Here is a 12,995-nt window from a genome sequence, read left to right as displayed (position 1 = left end):
TTTTATGCAAATTATTAAATGATTTCCAGTTTTCCAGTCTGAGCTGGGTGCAAAGCTGCCAGTACCTTAAGAGCTTTGATGTTAAAGGCACATTATGGCTCAGAGACAAATAAATTTTTACTTTTTTAGAAAGTACAAACATAAATTTTATAATATTTAAATAATACTTTTAAAGCATGTTAGATGCTTGTAACTGTAAGAAAGTAACGCTAAATGTGACATAATTTGTCATAAAAGTTGAATAATGTAAAGAAAGTTGTATTTTGACTTCTATTCAAAATACTAAATCACTATAACTGTACGAATTGCAAAAAAGAAACAGAAGAAAAAGATGGTTTAGGTAATTAGCCAATGAATAACTTTCTGGAAACTCAATAAGTACACTAAAAACTAGAACTATCGCTAAATGCGATTCATACCCCCACCATTGTCCTTGACAGAAAACCACTTGGAAAGGTGGTTAAGGGAATAAAATGTGGCACAAATACATAAAAAGAAATTATCTCTGGTGAAAAAAAGACTAATTGTACAGACAATAGTTTATAAAATTTATATTTATCAAATCATGCTCGAAACAGTGACAAATAAACCTTTCGATTTTCCCAAAGTATTTTTAAACATTTTTATTTATAAGTCAATTTTTTGGACCTTAAGAGTGGCCTTGACCTTAATCTGGCACAAGGTAAGATGGTTTGACATCACCCAGTTTGGTTGAACATTTGAGTAAAGTTTGAAGAAAATCCTTCCATTAGTATAGAATTTATTAAGTAGACACCAATATATTGTCTAGTATTGGTTGTATGTAAATTTGAAGACTTAAAAAGCGGGCATAACTTTGTCAAAATGCAATACAGGAGCTAATGAAACTTTGACCTGGCATAATCTTATTGTGCCACACCTCATATATTCTTTTTAGTTTCAAGGGCCAAATCCTGCGCTAGTTTCAGAATTATTCAAGTACATTTGTTAACTTTTAAGAACATTTTCTAAGTTCAATTTTTGACTTTCAAGTGTGACCTTGACCTTTACCCGGCACAAAAGGTGACATGGATTCTGCAACATACCTTGTTGAGTTTGAAAATTTTGAGTAAAGTTTGAAGAAAATTCTTCCATTAGTATAGGATTTATAGAGCGGAACACAACATATTGGCAAATATTTGATTGCATGTAATTTTGAAGACTTTAAAAGGGGCATAAAACTTTGGTAAAATGCAATACAGAGTTATGAAACTTGACAAGAACAGGCATATCAGAATTGTGACCCTTCAAAAAATATTTTAAGTTTCAAGCAAAATACTTTTTCTAGATTTAGAAATATCAAATAAATTTTTAAAATTTAAGAATATTATCTAAGTCAATTTTTGACCTTAAAGTGTGACCTTGACCTTTAAGCCAGCAAAAGAGTTGGTTAGATGAAATTAAGAGCCAAGATTGAAGAAAAATTCAATTGTGTAGGACTTACAGAGCGGACACAACATACTGTGTAATATTTGATTGTTTGATATTTGACCTTCAATTGTGACCTTGACCTTGAGCTGGCACATGGGCAACATGGGTTCTGCACATCCCCTTGTTGAGGTGAAGATTTGAGCCAAGTTTGAAGAAAAATCTTACAAGTAGTGTAGGACTTACAGAGCGGACACGACATACTGTGTAATATTTGATTGTTTGATATTTGACCTTCAATTGTGAACCTTGACCTTGAGCTGACACATGGGCGACATGGGTTCTGCACATCCCCTTTTGAGGTGAACATTTGAGCCAAGTTTGAAGAAAAAATCTTTTAAGTAGTGTAGGACTTACAGAGGGGACACGACATACTGTGTAATATTTGATAGTGTTTATATTTGACCTTCAATTGTGACCTTGACCCTTGAACTGACACATGAGCAATATGGGTTCTGCACATCCCCTTGTTGAGGTGAACATTTGAGCCAAGTTTGAAGAAAATCTTTCAAGTAGTGTAGGACTTACAGAGCGGACACGACATACTGTGTAATATTTGATAGTGTTTGATATTTGACCTTCAATTGTGACCTTGACCTTGAACTGACACATGAGCAATATGGGTTCTGCACATCCCCTTGTTGAGGTGAACATTTGAGCCAAGTTTGAAGAAAATCTTTCAAGTAGTGTAGGACTTACAGAGCAGACACGACATACTGTGTAATATTGATTGTTTGATATTTGACCTTCAATTGTGACCTTGACCTTGAGCTGACACATGGGCGACATGGGTTCTGCACATCCCCTGGTTAGAGGTGAACATTTGAGCCAAGTTTGAAGAAAATCTTTTAAGTAGTGTAGGACTTACAGAGGGGGACACGACATACTGTGTTATATTTGATAGTGTTTGATATTTGACCTTCAATTGTGACCTTGACCTTGAACTGACACATGAGCAATATGGGTTCTGCACATCCCCTTGTTGAGGTGAACTTTTGAGCCAAGTTTGAAGAAAATCTTTCAAGTAGTGTAGGACTTACAGAGCGGACACGACATACTGTGTAATATTTGATAGTGTTTGATATTTGACCTTCAATTGTGACCTTGACCTTGAACTGACACATGGGCAAAATGGGTTCTGCACATCCCCTTGTTGAGGTGAACATTTGAGCCAAGTTTGAAGAAAATCCTTCAATTGGTATAGGAGTTATAGAGCGGACACGAAAATGGAGACGGACCGACGGACGGACGGACCGACCGACGCGACAAAGCGAATCCATTATAGCCCCCCCCCACATTTTGTGGTGGGGGTATAATAAAAAGCTTTTGAGAAATAAAAATAAAAGCAATTCTTGGGCATAATGGGCCCTTAAATGAGGAGCTATGTACAAGTAAATATGGCCTATGAAGGCTTGGTTTCATATATCAGTACATAAATATACTTAATCTAACTGTTTGCCTGGATTTTTACTTTGACATTTTTTTTATTGTTTTCATTGATAACAAGGGATCTCCTTATTTCAGAAATAAACTTTCTATAGTAATTCTTTAGCCAATACTACTTGAATTAGATTAACAATGAGTATTTAGAGACAGAACATACCTGTATCGCATGTCCTATGACATTTACAGATACCATCACCATGGTTTGTACCATTTTGACACGGAAAATTACATCTATCCCCTACCCAGTCCTCATTACAAACACATACACCAGATTCCAATTCTTTATCAAATACACAAGTTCCTCGTTCTGAAAATAGTAATATATTAAACAAAATTTCCTTTTTCAAAAATGCACATTCCTGTTATTCCTTATTTAATCATGTAAATATTTCCTATTATTGTTGTACATCACTTGCAGCTCCCCATTTTAAAAACAGTCATCTTTGGGTCCGAGTTCTCAATGTGGGATAAAAACAAGGTTCTGATATATAACATTATTACCCCTCACTTTTTTCGTAATTCTAATTTCCCATAGGCCTCTGGGAGTTATTTTTACTGTTAATGCAAGTGTACCATGTGACTAAGAATTTTGTACTGTTACATAGGTAACAGTATTTTTTAACAGTATAATATCTGGTCACGTGGTCTATTTTCTAAATAAAATGAAATAAAATGGCCGCCATTTTTCTCTCGATTCATTCTTATTTTCCACGTTAAACTCCAATAGGACATCAATTTCTTCTCTGGAGTAACTTTGACACCCATAAAATTTAGTTGTTCGCATCCTGGTGTGCTTTTCGTGTATAAAATATCTTTTTGTTCAATAGTCAAAAAGTGAACATCTGTTTTCAACAGAAGTACTTGCAATGTAAATAATTTTGTGTCAAACTGGAACTACAGACGATTTAAGCATGCAACAAAGGATAATTTAACAATTTTAATAAGTGAAACGTTACAGATATGGTGGACATAGGATATCATCGTTATTTTGTCAAAAACCATGCTAAGAATATTCTGGAAACAGAAGGATCAGATTTCACAGATCATAATCGTGCAAATGGGATAGTGTTTTGTTTTCTAAATAAAACCTAGCTTATTTCATGTTTATGATTTGTAGATATCATCACTTGCATAAAGAATAAAAGAAAAAGAAAACTTCTCAAGTAGGCCTAAAGTACACTTAAAACTTAAAAGGTAAGGACAGTATAGTTATTGTTACTCTTGCTTTATTTTCATCACAGTTCAAGATTTAGTTGACAATTTCAGATTATCGCAGTATTTTTGTTCGGGGTAATAAAATAAATAACACATGGGTTTGTGAGTAACAGTAAAAATATCATCTCTCGTAAAATACTGTTACCCTCGGCTACGGCTGCTGACAGGTAGAATTTTATCGTATCAGTGACAATACCCCAACCATATATATGAGCATATAATTTAACAGTATTGTATTTGTTTGAAATAAGACAATTTGTTTCTAATTCATTTAAACAATTGAAACAAATATCATTTTGTGAAACATTACTGGTTATGTATTATGAAATTGTAAAAATGTCATAAATGTGTAACAAAAATGGTAAAAATCATTAAAATAGCATAAAAACAAGACATGACAAGAAGATAATACATGTTTAGGATATTTCACAACAGCTTATTCTCCTACAATATAAGTATTACTGAAAAGTCATTGATTCAGAGGAAGCTTTCCTATGAAACAATTGAATATGAAATTCAGAGTCCCTAAATAATGTCTCAAAATATATTAAAGCTACCACTGTAATTCCAAAAGCAATGATGTCAAACACATGTTCTCTATTTAAGTTCTTTTGTGAAGAAGGCCAATGACTTTTCGAACAATTCCATTTTTAACACATTTTGGTCATATCTAAGCAGTCTGTCCACCGAACCGGCTTTCTTAGATAAAATACCAGTAATTACCAATGTCTCTACAAGTGACTAACTTCATATATTCAGTTTATGTCTGATCTGTTTAGAACATTTTCTGGACTTGCTAGTGTCTTATATGAGCAGACATAGTACTGAACAAAATTGCACTCACTGGGCTCAACAAAATCTTTGATCACCAAGATGGAGAGTAGACATTTACAATTAATCAAAATAATTCTTTCTGACATGTTGTGTTAACAGGTGAAGGTAACATACCGTTACAGTCTTCTGGACATTTAGGAGTGTTACAGTCATCTCCTTTCCAGCCACTGTTACAGACACATTCCATATTGATACAGGATCCATGTTGGTCACAGGCCCTATCTGATCCCGGACAACCATCGTCTTCACACAGAACTCCTCTATATGCTTTCTCTGTATAGAATGGAAAATGGAATTAGTAACAGAGCGTAAGATCCAGTGCTTGGTGCATACAACTCTTTGAAACATTTAAAAATCCAACAAAGTTGAGAAAATCTAAATATTTAATCTACTTTTTCCAGATAATATATGTGAATAGCTTCGAATATCTTCAAGCTGCATACCTCAAAATGAGCCAAAATATTTCAAGAAAATTAAACTTAAAAAAAAAATGAGCTTTTGAGAAAAATAAAAAGATTCAAGATTCAAGTGATGATATACATGTAATTTGCCATTAATGACTGATTTTGCAGTATTTATTACCATGTGCCATCTGCAATGTGCAAATTTCTTCACAAAACTTAACCTTTCAATACAATTTCAAAAGTTTCATGAAAATTAGCATGAATCTGGAGGCATGCTGCTTTAATTTTTGAAGTTATAGATGTAACATAGATAAATCCTATATAATATTGGTAGATTTATAATAATCTAACCAAATCAAATCAAATAATATGTTCTGACTTTTTATTTCATGCCAAATAAATTGAGCAGTCAAGGTTAAAATTAAACTAACTTGGTTGATCAAAGCAGATGCAGTGTTTGCCAGTTGGATCACATACACCATGACTAGAACACTCTAGTTGACACCTATCTCCATTATAGCATGGGTCACAAACACATTCTCCACCCAAACTGTTCATTACAACTGTACCGTTCTCACATTTCTTGTTACAGTCTGGTCCAAACCAACCCTGTAATATAAACTGACTTTTATATGTCCTGTATACCTTATGTATCAAATATAATAGTCAAACCTGTGAACAGAGGTCATCTAAAGAAGATAGCAAACATGATCTGTATATACAAGCTGTCTTTATTAGGAGGTCACTCTGTTCTATTTAAATCAATGACAAGTTGTTGTCAGTGACCTACTAATATACTCTCAAATAAGTGTATGAAGTTTCAACCCAATTCCTTTATTAGTTATGGGGATACCAACTTACACCAAAAAACCCCTTAAATTAAGTGTGATGCTGAAGCAAACACCTTGAGGATAAGTACAATAGCTTTCATTTTTCTTTAAATAGTTGCGCTTAAAAGAAGCTTACATTTTCAGTGTTACAGACACAAATAGGATCTCCACTTGAACCATCACATCGTCCTCGACCCTCCTTAATGAAACATGCTCCATCTCCACAATCTGGTATTTCACAGCCATCCCCTGTCCACCCTAAATATCAAGTATTACTTTTATATACAAATTGTCAACTCTATGTATCTTACAAGTTTTTTACATGTATGAAAATTGAAAAGAATTGTTTAAACAGATAATTGCTCTTTATACACTGGAACAGATAAAAAAAACACGGACTAAAGCTGAAGAAAACAAATTTATTGACTGCAACGTACTGTAAAAAATATATATTCATACAGAATATCTACTGACAGCCTTATACACAAATGTCAAACATTTGTAAATTGTATGTTTGGAAAGAAAAAGCCAATGCATTAATATGTTGTATTAGTGAAAAGTAAAATTATTGAATTAGTGAAAAATAATTTTTTGCCATTAATATGTTACCTGGTTGGCATGCACATTGGTGTAAAGCTGAGTTGCATGAACCATGACCAGTGCAATCTTTACCAATGCCGGGACATCCTGGTACTTCACATTTCGAGCCTCTCCAGCCTACGTCACATTCACAAGTGCCGTTGTCACACTTACCATTCCGGTTACATTCAAGATTACAACCTTTCCCAGAGTAACAGCTGTCACATTCACAGAATCCACTATTCATAGGTTTTTGTTCACCGTGTACAGCATCACAAATGTCTTCACAGGCCTCGCCCATCCATCCTTTGCTGCAGTTTTTACACTTTGGAGTGAATAACGTATGGTCACAGATTCCTTCACCGTTGCAGTCAGGTTCGCCAGGACAATCTGGGATATCGCAACCATTTGTTAGTGGGTCAACATATCCCATGCTGTCTTTAATACCAGTCCATCCACTGTAGCACGTGCATGTGTGTGCAGCAGAGTTACAGTCTCCGTGACCCGTGCAACTTTTATTAACACCAGGACAGCCTGGAATATTGCACACTTTACCCCACCAGCCAAAGTCACATTTACACTTTCCATTGATAATTTTACCATTTTCTGAACACTCAGAATCACAATTGAGACCAGCCCAACCAGGATCACATTCACAATTTTGACTTCCAACAGGATTCATCTGTCCATTAACGCAAGGTTCCTGGCATGCTTCACCAAACCAGCCATCAGAACAGCTACATAAAAAATAAACATAGTGTTGGAGGTTAAAGCAAACTAAACAACTAATATACGACCCAGCTTGCACATCTGTGCAGTCTGACCACTGGCTCTACATTGCTGGCAGATTAATTTTAATATCTGAAATAGAACTCCCTTATACAACAACCAAATGTTCGCTCTTCAAAGCAAATGTTTTTAATAAAAAGATGTATAGCAGGAAAAATTATGCATTTTTGAATTAGCAAGATTGGTATTAAGATTTACTCTTGGTTTAACATAAGTAGCTGACAATTCTTGATTGAATTAAATTAAGGCAAAAAATGCAGTCTACTCCAGTTGTAAAGAAATCAGTTAACGAGGTACCGCTTATAACATACATTCTGCTGAAACAATGAGGTTCTTTTCACAAAATCATGATCACTTTCATATTCTACAATATAAAACAACAATTCTATATATTTACAAGCATTGTGGAGGATCTGTTGCATCGCTACATTTGCCATGGTCGTTACAATCTGGTTCTCCCGGACAATCTGTATACTCACACCCTATACCAAGCCAGCCTTTGTCACATGTGCAAGTGGCTGAAGCGCTGTCACAACCTCCTGTGTATAATGAAATATACAGTTGGAAAAATTTTCATCATTTTTAATGTCATTGTTATTAAAATTAGAATTTATATCAAGATCAACTTGTCCTCATATCATTATTGTAACATTTGGCTGATGAGAATGAATTTAATGTTTCCTGCATAAAATGTATCAGTTGAAGTAAGCATATTCCTTGCGCTGATTATCGTTATTTCAATTCATAACTGAATTGCAGTACTCCACCCATTAGATGCATTGGATAAAAAAATTAAAACAATGTGTATGTTACAAACGGTTCCTAGACAGGATACATGTGTACAAAGTATTTTGGGACGACAACCAATTACAGACTGCCAAATCTCCTGCCAAACAAAATTAAAGTAAGAAGATAGTCCATTTACTCAAACTGACATTAAAAACATATTCATTACCAGTTATTCAATACATTTCCAAAAGGCAGCATACAGAACAAAATACTGACGGACACTTATTTTTAATTATTCTCTCCTCAACATATATAATTGTCATATTATATTAAAATTACCAACATATTTTAGTGCAAGAAAACTTTCATAAAATTCACTGTACTAACCTCTACCACTGCAGTCTTGACCATTCAATCCTGGACATCCTGGTATATTACACACACTTCCTTTCCAGCCCAAATGATATGTACAGTTACATTTTCCCGTGACACTGCTGATTTTACCATGCTCTGAGCATTCTGAATCGCATCCGACACCAGTATATCCCTCCTCACAGACACATATTCCGCTATCCATGGGCTCTTGTTTACCATGGAGACATGGATCATTGCAAGCTGGTCCCATCCAGTTTTCATGGCAGCTTACACATCTTGGCGGACTTGTCGTTTCATCACATATTCCACGACTGAAGCAGTTTGGATGACCTGGACAGTCACCTATGTGACAGGCAGCACCTTCCCAACCAGCATCACACATACACTCACGTTTCTCAGAGTCACAGTTGCCACGCTTACTGCATTCAACATTTGTAACAGGATGTCTCGGGCACCCTTAAATCACAATTGTATTATTTATTAAATCCCATCTAAAATACTAAGAGGAGACAATTTCAACATAAAACTTTTTCTTTCAAATACAAAACATAAAATAAGCCTGAGCAAGCATTAAGTGTTATCCCCTCCCCCTCCACAAATGCTTAATTAATCAATTCTTTTCTTTTCTGAGTGGCATAATATTTTCCCCATTAACCATGCTAACAATATGACTATACCTGTTGTTGTACTATAAGGAAGTTTATTTTATTTAATGCTATTTTTTTTGTTGCCATATTTGTGGTAAAAATAAGTCAAAAAATAAAATTCATACTCTTTCCAAAAGAACTCTGTGGTGTTTTTAAATTTGTCTGGCAAAAACACCAAACATGTACTTATACACTTAAACATAATTTCTGGCAAGAAAAAAGGATTAAAAATACAAGCAAACATTATGTAACAAATATGTACCGGGTATTTCACAGTAAGTGCCATCCCATCCTTTTAGTGGGTCACAATAACAGTCTCCTGAACCGTCAGAACTGCAAACACCATGACCAGAACATTCTATGTCACATCCTTTACCATGGTAACATGTTTTAGAACAGTTACACACAGTGTTATCTTGTATAGGTGTTCCATACTTGCAAACATCTCCACAACCTGTACCCATCCAGTATTGGTCACAGTCAGTACAGATAGGGGGATTAAAAAGCTTGTTACAGAATCCACGGCCATGACAGTTAGGCTCTCCTGGGCAATCTGGGTCACCACAATCAGCTCCTGTTATTACAAAAATAGAAATCATTTCGTTATGATATTTGGAGAATTTAAAATTCCAATAATTGTCCTGCATTATTTTGATTTTAAAAGTACAGTGGAACTTCGGTAAGTCGAAGTTGAAGGGACTTGCGTAAAAACTTCGACATATCGGGACTTCGAGTCATGAATTGCTCTCAATTCCGTGACAAAATTTCGACCTGTGACTAGTTCTAATTATAAGATCTATAACAAAACCTATTTCATGTTTTTCCATCATAAATCTGATATTTTTACATTTTACAATGATAAATATAGTATGTTATTTTTTTTTTTCAAGGCTAATTATTTGGATTACCCGTTCACGTAAACAATAGAGTTACAAAAGGCGTAACAACAAGAATGGGCGATAACTAAACCAGCTTATAGTAAATATTTCGCGTGTTATTCTCATGCGACACCGGGTTACCGATGTTTTCAAATGAAAGTAGTTTACTGTTTACTTTCAAATACCACTACGGCAATTAAAATAGTAATAGAAAGAGCACCGAAACACGAGGCTATCTGATTTGTACGAGGGGGCGTAGCCCCCGAGTATTAATCAGATTGCCGAGTGTTTTGGTGTTCTTTCTCTTTTGTATCATAGTCAAACATAAAAGCACATTCCCTGTTGTCACAATATGAAACCCCGGCAAAAATGAACCAATGAACGAACATCTGAATATGACATTTCTGTCGCTTTCCCTTTCTCTGCCGTCACAATATGTAAACCCCAGCAAAAATGAGCCAATCAATGGGTATGCTCTGGAGTGCGGGTAACTAATACCTAATACCCGCACTCCAGTTAACGCACTGTGCATGTATATGTATACGATTTAACCCTGACACATTTTCAACAGAAAGGTCTCCAAACTATGATACAAGAAACAATTAAAGCATTTTATCACACATTTTATCGCAAACAAAGGCTGTTTGACACACGGCTATGTAATTAACACCTGTCACATAAGTTGATTGGAAATCGTCTTCCCAGCCAGATAAGGTGTGAAAAATGTCTCGAGATCGAAGGTGTCAAAATAATTCAACTTATTTGTGGTAAATTGCACTAGATTTACTTTACATGGACCACGAAAAAACTTCGACACATCGAAAAATTCGACACATAAAATCTCGACTCATAAATAGGTTTTTATAAGGAATATAAACGGGAAAAATCGGGACTTTCATTTTTCTTCGACACATCGAGAAAATCGACTAATCGAAGTTCGACTCATAGAAGTTCTACTGTATGTTGTTTTTTATCAACATTAACAAAAATGAATTAGCAGTCTAAAGAAAAAAAAGTATTATTCATGCTCATCCTTTGAGTGACTAAATAAGTATTTTGCTACTTGAAATATATGATGAATATCCTACCTCTCCATCCATTGTCACAGAAGCATTCACCTGTCCCTGAGTTACAAATACCATGTCCATTACAGTTAAGATCTTCTCCAGGACATCCTTTATTTGTACACTTTTTTCCACCCCAATTTGCATCACATATACAGGCATTGGTTGTAGTGTTACATGTTCCATGATTGTTGCATTCTGATTCACACAATACTCCAAGATGGCAGTCATCGCAAACACATTGATCTGCTATGCATGATCCCGATTTGCTACACTCGATTGAGCAGTCTGGGCCAGAGAAACAAGGATGACATATGCATGTTCCGCAAGGGGAGCATTCCCCGTGTCCATTACAATCTGTATCTCTGTGACATTGGCTTTCACAACGTTCTCCAACATAACCAGTGGTACAGTTACACTTTCCTTCATTATTACAGACACCATGGGCACCACATGTATTAACATTGTGGCAGGAAAACTGGCAGTCGTGACCTACATACCCATCATAACACTGACATGATGATCCTTTCCATGTTCCATGTCCACTACATGCGGCACCGTGATATCTGTATGTTGATCCGCCTGAACCATGTGCCTTGGCTCCAGTTCCACCTGATACAGATCTCTGTTGAAGTAGAACCTTACTGGTGTATTCTGATCCCCATGTTCTAACTCTCCCACCAGCTCCTCCCCCTCCTCGGTGCCAATGTGACCAATGTGACGAACATCTATCACTACCAGCTGAACCCCCATTTGCATGAAATGATCCCCAACCGGCAACAATATCCCCATCAAGCCAAATAGATCCTCCTGCCCCTCCTCCACTACCACCTGAACCGTGACCGCCATTCATTGTTAGAGTGCCTTCTACAACACTAAAGGTATGTACCAGTCTTACTGCAGAACCACCAGTACCACCTGAGGTATGGGAACAAGATCCCCCACCACTGCCTGACAAAGATGGTAAAACTGTGCTGTCATATGCTCCTCCTCCACTGCAATCTGAACCACACTCATTGGAACAACTTCCACCACTCCCTCCATGCCCACCACCAGAGCCACAGCCACTGGAACATCCTGCACCTGACCCAGATTTTGCTGTATAACCTCTTGCATTCCCATCTATTTTAGCCCGTTTTGCAAATTCTAATACCCTACCCATTACATTTCCAGATTTCTCAATATATCCATGAGCAGTACCTTCCATACGAAATACGTCAGTGAATACTGCAATGCTTCTGTTTACATTGTACTGATTATTGGAATCAACTAAGCTGAAATACCCACCATACATGGTAGTAAATGTAAGGAAGTGATAGTTTCCAGCATGTGGGGCTACTATAGAACAACTGGACTGCCCATTTGCCATTAAATATGTATGACCGCGAGAATACCAGTGTCCAACCCCAACAATATAACCTTCATTATGGACATACTGTTCAATATATGTTGTAGTGGGAAAGTTCACTGTTCCATATATGTACAGGGAAGACTGTATGTATGTGAGCATTTTATCTTGAGCAATATCCAGTGTGACTCCAGTATTAATTCTAAGTGCACCTGTACCATCTCCACCTATGTGTTCAACTATGGTGTCCTATAAATGCAATAAAAACCTTAAAATTAACATTTATCTTGAAACAAAAATTTGTTTGTTTGTTTTGTTTTATTGGGATTTATGTCACACCAACACAGAATAGGTTATATGGTGACTTTCTAGCTTTTACTAGTGGAGGAAGACCTCAGGTGCCTTTCTGTA

At 36.0% G+C, this 12,995-nt stretch overlaps 1 protein-coding gene across 1 annotated transcript in view; it reads right to left on the bottom strand.

The window, feature by feature from the left end:
- The window catches only part of LOC132717984 (uncharacterized), an 81,370-nt gene that overhangs the window by 51,128 nt on the left and 17,247 nt on the right, over window positions 1–12,995 (bottom strand). Inside the window, exons 14-22 of the mRNA XM_060701592.1 lie at window positions 11,261–12,833; window positions 9,557–9,868; window positions 8,660–9,103; window positions 7,941–8,082; window positions 6,785–7,491; window positions 6,312–6,433; window positions 5,777–5,954; window positions 5,056–5,214; window positions 3,050–3,199 (exon numbers count right to left, since the gene is read on the bottom strand). Of these exons, the coding sequence (XP_060557575.1) occupies window positions 3,050–3,199; window positions 5,056–5,214; window positions 5,777–5,954; window positions 6,312–6,433; window positions 6,785–7,491; window positions 7,941–8,082; window positions 8,660–9,103; window positions 9,557–9,868; window positions 11,261–12,833 (3,787 nt within the window). The remainder of the gene's footprint in view (window positions 1–3,049; window positions 3,200–5,055; window positions 5,215–5,776; window positions 5,955–6,311; window positions 6,434–6,784; window positions 7,492–7,940; window positions 8,083–8,659; window positions 9,104–9,556; window positions 9,869–11,260; window positions 12,834–12,995) is intronic.

This window comes from Ruditapes philippinarum, unplaced genomic scaffold (assembly GCF_026571515.1).
Source record: "Ruditapes philippinarum isolate M1 unplaced genomic scaffold, ASM2657151v2 ctg1723_1_1_1_1, whole genome shotgun sequence".
Lineage (NCBI taxonomy): Eukaryota > Metazoa > Mollusca > Bivalvia > Venerida > Veneridae > Ruditapes > Ruditapes philippinarum.
This window is presented reverse-complemented; position numbering and strand designations above follow the sequence as displayed.